The sequence below is a fragment of the Gossypium raimondii genome, chromosome 8 (genome assembly GCF_025698545.1).
Source record: "Gossypium raimondii isolate GPD5lz chromosome 8, ASM2569854v1, whole genome shotgun sequence".
Lineage (NCBI taxonomy): Eukaryota > Viridiplantae > Streptophyta > Magnoliopsida > Malvales > Malvaceae > Gossypium > Gossypium raimondii.
This window is the reverse complement of record NC_068572.1, coordinates 49,864,067-49,872,943: the sequence shown is the minus strand read 5'-3', so window position 1 is coordinate 49,872,943 and position 8,877 is coordinate 49,864,067. Positions and strand designations below refer to the sequence as shown.

The following is an 8,877-nucleotide window of genomic DNA, read 5'->3' as shown; positions in this document are numbered from 1 at the left end:
AGATTGTCTTTTCCCATGGTAGCCTAACTAACTTGAAGGTAGGTGACGCTGTTATTGTACAACTCAGCTATTTGAAGCAACATGTACGTGCTAGCTAGAATGCGGAATCCACGGAGTTCGTTACTTGTTGACCGTTAAACATCGGTGATTAAGTCCAATGGACGGTGTGATATGATTAATATGCAAGTTTAGATAATGTGGTTAAGTAAGCGTCAAAATGTAATCCTTCCAGTTCCGACTCTTTCTTTTCTCTGACCGAAACAGAACAGGGACCAGAAAAGTATTGGATAACACTGCCTCTGTTAAAACATAAAAATTAAAATTAAAATTTTATTAATGGGTTTACCAATGCGTTTGGGGCTGGCAAGGCGTTTGGTTTAACAACCTAACAACCACCTCCTCCCTTCACAAGTCCTCCTCATTACTCATTTTCTTTTCGTAAAATTTTTCTCTTTTTTCCCGCATAATATTTGGGTATAAAACGTATAAATTATCCTCTGTTGGCTTTTTTCCGCTTTTTCTAAGCCTTCCCTTTTGCTTTTGCTCTTTCTCTTTCCATTTCTCATTTACTGTTTCTCTCTCATACCTTTCGTCGGAAAACCTCCTCTCTCCGTCGGGAAACAGCTCTTTTCCCCGGCGAAGGAAGTCTCTGATTCGCCGGAATCTACTGATCTCTCTACTATTGCTAATTTCTTATGATATTTTAAGCATTTGTTCCCGTGGCTCGGATTTGGATCTCCGAGTCTGTATCCGTCCGCGCGTCGTGAGAATGTGGCGAGTTTGGTTGATGCTTAATGCTTTAGTTTGATAGCAAATGGTGAAGATCGTGGTCTAGGTTTGGTATTTGCGGATTTTGCGCCTTCTTTTTCCTTGTTCTTTGAGTTGTTTCGGTTGGTGAATTGCGACCAAACGGCGGCGTACAAAGAATCATTGCAGAATGAGATGGTACTTCAATTCCCTGTTGAAGTCTTTCTGTTTTTCTTTCTTTAATCGATTTTTCACGGTTTTATATACACAGTCGTTGTACGGATCTCAAGCATTGTTCTAATTTTTTTTCTTAAATCGTTTATTTTTCACAAATTTTCCGCTTCCTAGATTTGTTCTATATCTTTTGAAATAAAATAGAAATTTAATTTTTGAAGTCTAGAGAAAATATTTGGATCAATGGAAACTTCATGCAATCAACATAGTTCTTCATGCATTTTGTAGCAGACACATTGCTTAACATTTTACTTTTATCATTCATTTTAGAGTTACAAGTAAAAGTACGGACTCTATTTCCGATGTTTCTATCGAGGGCTTCTGCGAGGAGATGATTATGATAGATGCTGCATTGTTCTATTAATCAAATAATTTACACGTCTCTTTGTTGAATCTTTAAGGTAGAGTTCATTTTGACAACGTTTTCAAATTTTGTGGATAAAATTAAATTTTTAATGTTTTAACTTTATTATTACTATTTTGGTTTAAATGTTTATCTGGTAATACCGTGTATATGCATGATTAATTCAACTGGTCATAGGCCTTTGACTCGTATTTTTAGGTGTAAGTTTAACCTACTTGGGCCGTTGACTTGATTTGGATTCAGCAAACTGTCTTCTGCATGCTTTTGAAAGTATCACGGTTCAGATTGATGTCGGCCTTTTGTTTTCACATTCTCAGTCGTGGTTATAAATGGTTATGCTTGTTTCTTAATTTATCCTTTTGACAGTGTCATTCCTTAACGAACATGGTTTCCCATTTAGAACAATTTCTAGATGAAGAGCCTAGTCTAGTTAAGGTGATTGAAACACGGCTGCAGATTCTTTCTCACTGTCTTTGTTCTGTGTTGTTGTTTCTTTTTATATAATGTTTGGCATCGTAATTATGTTGCCTGATTTACTACTCTGTTCCGTGGAGATCTTTAAATGTCTTGACTAGAATATGTTTTTATTTTCTAATTACTTTGGCAGTGGTTCAAACAAATTGGCAGGAGTATTGAGAAAATTTGTTCTGCTAAGAGCTCTATTGAAATCTAAGCTTTTCATGGGTCAAGCTGATAGTAGTTAATCTGCTGCAGAGTTTTAACTAAATATAGCTACAACTTATTGAAAAATTTCTAACTGCTGGTGTTGGCTATATGCATTTAATATATGTTATGAACATTGCAGCCGTGGACACAAATGGAGGTCACATGGATAGCAATTAGATGCTAATGCAATTAGAAAGTAGAAGTATTCAACTTTGTATGTGTGGAATGTTGAAGCTGCTTTTGTATTGTTGTTAATTTTCTATGCTGGTATATGATTTCTTAATTTGTTTCTCTAATTCTTTTGGTAGGTGGAAGGAAGGGTGTCTTTGTCCAAAGAGGTAAATGGGCTAGAGTTGTTGAAGCGCAAAAGGCTTCAACGAGTAAAATCAGAAACTGTCTCTAGGACTTATTGTGTCACAAACATGATGGCTAGAAGTGGAGGAGATGCTTTGAGAGTTTCAGCATCACGTGGAATGAGGTTACAAGGGAGTGCAGAGTCATTTTCTAGGTCAAATGGTGCATCAAGTGAGGGCACCTTTGCGAAGCACAAGGTTGATAAGTTTGACATTAACGATCTAGAATGGACTGAGAAAATTCCAGAATGTCCGGTATATTTCCCTACAAAGGAAGAGTTTGAAGATCCTTTGGTTTATTTGCAGAAAATTGCTCCTGAAGCTTCAAGATATGGTAGCACCTTGTGCTATTAGCTTTTTTCTTTAACAATTTCTATACTTTTCCATCTCCAAACCTCAATACCAACCCCTGTTCCCGTCTCCAGCCCAAGGCTAAAGTAATAGAAAATATAATCTAAATGAAAAGGAGAAATAGAGAAATATGATGGTTTGATATCTATGTTTTATTTCGTACACATTTGTAAAATATTGTATATCTAGGGACTGAATGAATTTATGTTGGGAAGACTAGAGATCTGTAGTAGAAATAAAAAATGCTTCCATTGCTGTTTCATCTTTTTGGTACTAATTGCCTTCACTGCTACACATCTATTATAAAAGGTTTTCATTTAGTTGCAATAATATGTTTCGGTTTTCATGTCATGCACAAATTGATCTATTTTGATTAATTATCAGGGCCAAATGTGTCAATAGTATTTTTGGAAGATATGTTATTATGTTGACAAACTAGCACAGAGAAATTGGTCTCTCAAAATAGCTACATGACACCTAGTACTTTTATTCCTGTCTGATGATACTATTCAAAAACTAACTGAAGAAGGGATATACATGTTTGAATATTGAAGGTAGTCTTCTAGAAAATGCCTCTTTTTAATAAATAAATGCTGAATCATTTTGTATACTTGCTCCTTACATTGTAGGAATATGCAAGATTGTTTCACCTTTAAGTGCTGCTGTTCCTGCTGGAGTTGTATTGATGAAGGAGAAACTAGGGTTCAAGTTTACAACTAGGGTACAGCCTCTTCGTCTTTCGGAGTGGAATAATGATGATAGAGTCACCTTTTTCATGAGTGGAAGGTGAGCTTTCTTACTAGAAATAGATGTTATTTTGTGCCTGAGCATTTTCTGGTTCTGAATGTGAACGTGACTTTTCAGAAATTATACATTTCGTGAGTTTGAGAAAATGGCGAACAAGGTGTTTACTCGTAGATATTATAGTGCTGGTTGTCTTCCTGCAACATACTTGGAAAAAGAATTTTGGCATGAAATTGCTTGTGGGAAGACAGAAAGTGTTGAATATGCTTGTGATGTTGAGGGTAGTGCCTTTTCTTCTTCTCCCAATGATCCACTTGGCACTAGCAAATGGAATTTGAAGGTGTTCAATTCATTACTATTATCCTTTTAGTTTTCTGTTTTTTAAATGTTATCTTGTAAAGGTCTGTTTGCTTACTTTTACTATTATTGTACAAGTGTCATTTGTTGTGTAGCCTGGTTGATCTCATTCTTAGGTCATTTATTGAATGTCAGTGTGTTTTATTGTAGATTCATGGTTAAGAGACTGGTCTTCCATCCTCCTTTTTGATCCTTTCTCAACTCTGCCTCATAAAGTGTAACAACTCTTGACATTTATACATTTTGGCATGAAATAGAAGACCCGGTGGTGGTTTGGTTTACAAGTTATACTCATGCATTCTTGTACTACGAAGAACCATGGCTTCTTTTTCTTGTCAAAAGAATTTTGCCAAAAAGATTCTCCTGTTAGTAAGACTTGTTGATTTTAGTTGATTGTCCAGAATAAGTGGAAGTTCAGATGTGGTTTTAAAAAATAAGCCTAGGAGACTCCATCCTATTAAAATGATCTTATGCCTTGATATGTGGTCTTAGAGATAGATTATGACAGCCTTACAGTCATTATGGTAGGGGTATAAATCATGTCTGGGGCTTTAGAGAATCTGCTGTCGTAGGGAAGTAATTATCCAACAGCATCTACATGCTTGATTTGGTAAATCTTGATTGGTGCCTCCTGCGTGGTGGTTTCATTGAGGGTTCAACAAGGTCAATACATTCAATCCCAAAATTGTTAAGGTTTATTGTACCAGGGAAAGTAACTGTTTATATTATTATTTATATGTTCTATTTGGATAAAGTATGGATGTAGCATTCCCAGAATCTCTTGAAACTTAATGACTTCAAGGTTGATTTGGATAGAGAGATATAGGGGAATTGAGGAAGCCATATTTGTTACTAATGCTTTATGATTGGCTCTATCCGTGTACTGAATTCTGATTGAATTGGTTTCTATATGTTTCTTTTCTTTTGATTTCAGAATCTGTCACGGCTGCCAAAGTCCACTTTGCGTCTTCTTGAAACGGCAATTCCGGTAATGAAATGATCAAAATTTCCTTATCTTCTTAACTTTGGACTCTGTAAGCTGATCTGACATGTATGGTCCTATTTTATTGAACTTTGTTTCAGGGGGTATCTGATCCCATGCTTTACATAGGAATGCTATTTAGCATGTTTGCTTGGCATGTGGAAGATCATTATTTGTATAGGTAAACATCTTCTGTACTAATAATCTGTAATTACTTTCCAGTTAATTACTTAATATTCTGTAGTTAATCCTTTTCTTCTTTTGTGGCAGCATTAATTATCATCACTGTGGGGCTTCAAAAACTTGGTATGGGATACCCAGTCATGCTGCTTCAAATTTTGAGAAGGTTGTCAAGGAACATGTGTACACTAATGATATCCTATCTGTGGATGGTGAAGATGGAGCTTTTGATGTGCTTTTGGGTAAAACAACTCTATTCCCCCCAAATATTTTGTTGGAACATGAGGTCCCTGTCTACAAGGCTGTGCAGCAGCCTGGAGAGTTTGTAATTACCTTTCCAAGTGCATATCATGCTGGATTTAGTCATGGTAAGCCATGTTTTTTAAAGTTGTCTTTACACTGCTCTCACTGAAATGCATACGTTTCTAATTATAATCATTTAGGTTTCAACTGTGGTGAGGCTGTGAACTTTGCTATTGGTGATTGGTTTCCTTTGGGGGCTGTAGCTAGCTTGCGATATGCCCATCTCAACAGGGTGCCTCTCCTTCCTCATGAAGAACTTTTGTGCAAGGAAGCAATGCTTCTTTACACAAGTTTAGAACTGGATGATTTGGACTATTTGCCTGCAGACTTGGCCTCTCATTATTGCATTAAGGTTTCATTTGTAAAGCTGATTCGTTTCCTGCATCGGGCGCGTTGGTCTGTCATGAAGTCGAGGGCATGCACCAGTGTATCTCCATATTATTATAGAACTATAGTGTGCACTTTATGTAAACGTGACTGTTATGTTGCTTTTGTTAACTGCAGCTGTTACTCTCATCCTGTTTGCCTTAGACATGGTAATCCTCTGAACCTGCTTTATTTTGGTAAATTTTCCTTTTGATATGTGATTGTCAATGAGCCTGATTGGCTGTTGCAGATATTAAGTCACTTGACTTCCCCTGTGGGAGCTATCGTGGTCTTTTCTTGAGGGATGATGTTGCAGAGATGGAAGCTGCTGCCAAGAAGTTTGAGCAAGAAGATACCATATCAAAAGAGATTGAGCGACAAACTGAAAATGGTGATGATTTGTATTCATATCCACTGTCAAATAATTCACAGTCCGATCTTGAGGATGGATTCTTTCCATACTGTGAGATTAATGTTGTGTTGAGTGTAACAACTTCAACTGTGGGTCAACCACTAGAACATAAACAGCCTTCAATTAGCCTTGATATTCCAAGTTGTAGACCTGAAGCGGCGGATGCTCTCTCTTTTGCTGCATCAACTCTCTGTTCTTTGGCGGAGCAGGTTGGGTCCTCAACCAAAAATGTAAGATCCGGCTCTCTTCCTTAGTAGTATCTACACTTGTTAGGTTGCCTCATGCTTATGTAATGTTTGTATCTCTATTCTACTTGAGCTGCTGCCTTCACTAAGTGCCGTTTGGTATTTGCATATCTCAAAGCAGGTACAGGGGCTAGGTAATCTAGGAAACACTACTGATAAACGGTTCTCTGAAGAGGTCTCGCGAACTACATACAAATTGTCTGTATCCTGTTTTTCACATGATGATTGTCCTGGTATTAATCAATACAGCGGTAATACATGTGTTCATGAACCAGTGAGTAGGTCTGTAGTGGACCGAGACAGTGATAATTCCGATTCAGAGGTATTTAGGGTTAAACGACGTTCGAAGGTTGAGAAAAGAAGTGGGAATGACAGCATGTCATCAAAGAAGTCTGACCATCAGGTACAATAATAGCTTTCCAAAGTTATATCCCTAAGTTATATTGCAAACTTGAATTCATATGAAAAAAGAAATAAAAAAGGAAAAAGAGATTTTACTACTATTTATTAGTCAAAGGCTGAGATCTTATTTACGTTAGTTTCTTCATCCAAGTACTATAAGTTGTTTGACTATAGCAAACATTATCTTAGCTTTAGCTTTAGCTTTGACTTATAATTGAGTGGTAATTTGCCCGTGGATATTTAAGTTGCGTTTTCAGTGTCGAAACTAAGATGCTATCTTTTTATTCAGTATTTAATTAGTTACAGCTATCCATAAATTTTCCACTATTGTAGTGTGTGTCTTGTAATTGACTTCAGTGCTATCATGTTGTGATTTGCAATCACCAGTGGCTTTCTTATTAATCTTTGGGCCTTCCATCTTGTTTGTGGGACTCTTGATGTTTTTTCCTCGTACTTTTGTTCATATATGAACAAACTGACAGGGGCTTAAACGACTAAAGAAACACCAACATGAAGGAAAATGTGGGAAATCATTGCCATCTGAAGGCTGCAGAATTGATGAACCAACTCATAATATTGATCCAGAAAATGGAATGAAGGGCAGACTTCCCATCTCCATCAAGTATAAGAAGTCGGGCAATGAGGAAGCAATGAGCAGGCAGCGAGAGCAGCACAGAGATGAGAGGTGGTTCCAGCAGGAGTTTGGAAAGAGCGTTGGGCCAAAGCGCCTTAAAGTCAGGGGCCCAACATGTGTAGGTTGGGAAAAAAAATTGAACTGAAGTTATAGATTCACAGAAACCGAGGAGAAATCTGACTTAGCTAATGGAGATCTAACAACACTCGAAACTCCAAATGATTGTTTAGGGAGATGCAGCGAAGATTAACCAAAGCTTAGGACCATTTTTATTATTCTTTCTTTGTGCAGGCCTCCAAAACTGGAGGCAATTTGCTGTTGCAATGATTCTCTGTAAGGCCCGAGTATTTTCCGTCCTTGACAGGAGAATTTGGGTTAGCAAGTAACTTTTGTAAATTTTGTTTCTAAGTCCAAATTAATTCTTACTGAGGAGGAATGTAGGCATATTTCCACTGCCCCTCAAAATTTAAGTCTGTTAGGTTGGTTATTCTTTTTGTAGTCCATGAATAAAATGCAGAGAAATGCCTTTTTTTTTTTTTTTTGTTCTCTAAAGTCGAAATAATTTTCCTTAGCCCTGGAATATATGCTCAATTTTCTCTATAATTAATTACTAATAATAGTTAAATTCGAATGAAATGTCTATTCATTGGCTGCGAAGAAAGGTCCTTTCTCTGGAAACTCTGTATTTGGACGAGTCCTAGATGTTGCTCCTCATAACAATATTATCTTGTATTATATGATTATTTGGGGGGCGCAAGGGCATAAGCCAGCAACGGCCTTTTTCCGGTTGCAGTTGTTTGGGAAATAGTCGGAAGCAAAAGGGCCATGTAGGAGGGTGTTGTTAGCTTTCATGGGGTCGTCAAATCCATGGGCATCTTCTTTTGCATCTATATCGGAGCAATAGCGGCAATGCTAGGGTACCCAGTGGACCACTGTCCTGTTTCTTCAACCAGTCCATATCTAGCAAATTGCGACAATGCAATGGCTGCCACATTCTTTTTTTTATTTTTTATATTAAATTATATCCAGAATCACATAGGACATTGTTTGTTCCATTCTTTCACGACTTTGAGTTCTACTCTTGTTTTGCTTTCCATTGTTTTTCTGAATGTTTTTTTTCCTCTAAAAAGGTTCATTTTTTCCCTTTTATTTATTTATTTATGTATCGTCAATATCCATAGTTTATGAAATTTAGTTGACGTATTGCTTGGACTTTGAAGCTGAGGTAGCTCCATCTTCTCCACCCACGGTCTATCTTCATTTCTTACAGAACAAATTACTTTTTGCCTACTTCATTTCATAAGATCTTCATTAATCATGTGAACTTCATTTTTGTTAAATCCTACTTATAATTAAAAAAAATTCTCTACATCCTTGGAATGGTGAGATATCTGGACTATAAGATGTTGAAACCAACTGTAGAACACAACCAGAACTCTTCTCAAAATTTCTCTTTGGCTAGCATATAATGACAGCAACCTTCTCAATAAATGGGCCCTGCTAGCCACCTAGTCAAAATTATTTTGTCCAAAAACCA

The 8,877-nt window shown here is 36.9% G+C and overlaps 1 protein-coding gene across 4 annotated transcripts; it reads left to right on the top strand.

Moving 5' to 3' along the window:
* Positions 1 to 354: 354 nt before the first annotated feature.
* Positions 355 to 7,875, top strand: LOC105791902 (lysine-specific demethylase JMJ13). 4 transcript variants are annotated; one of them, XM_012620203.2, is made up of 12 exons: positions 355 to 945; positions 1,252 to 1,382; positions 2,320 to 2,698; positions 3,345 to 3,501; positions 3,580 to 3,799; positions 4,751 to 4,804; positions 4,900 to 4,979; positions 5,069 to 5,346; positions 5,422 to 5,817; positions 5,898 to 6,289; positions 6,423 to 6,707; positions 7,189 to 7,875. In XM_012620203.2, the coding sequence occupies exons 3-12, from the start codon at positions 2,434 to 2,436 to the stop codon at positions 7,483 to 7,485; spliced, it is 2,424 nt and encodes an 807-aa protein (XP_012475657.1). In that variant the 5' UTR covers positions 355 to 945; positions 1,252 to 1,382; positions 2,320 to 2,433; the 3' UTR covers positions 7,486 to 7,875. The 4 variants fall into 4 exon arrangements, with proteins under 4 accessions (XP_012475657.1, XP_012475655.1, XP_052491032.1 ...); XM_012620201.2 differs by lacking the exon at positions 1,252 to 1,382; XM_052635072.1 differs by lacking the exons at positions 355 to 945; positions 1,252 to 1,382 and adding an exon at positions 1,477 to 1,780.
* Positions 7,876 to 8,877: the final 1,002 nt, after the last annotated feature.

Bases quoted from the DNA above. Each gene is read 5' to 3' on its own strand.
- LOC105791902 (XM_052635072.1), top strand. From the start codon at position 1,730: ATGGTTTCCCATTTAGAACAATTTCTAGATGAAGAGCCTAGTCTAGTT. The intron at 4,805-4,899 runs GTAATGAAATGA...ACTTTGTTTCAG, and splicing joins TTCTTGAAACGGCAATTCCG to GGGGTATCTGATCCCATGCT. The intron at 4,980-5,068 runs GTAAACATCTTC...CTTTTGTGGCAG, and splicing joins GAAGATCATTATTTGTATAG to CATTAATTATCATCACTGTG.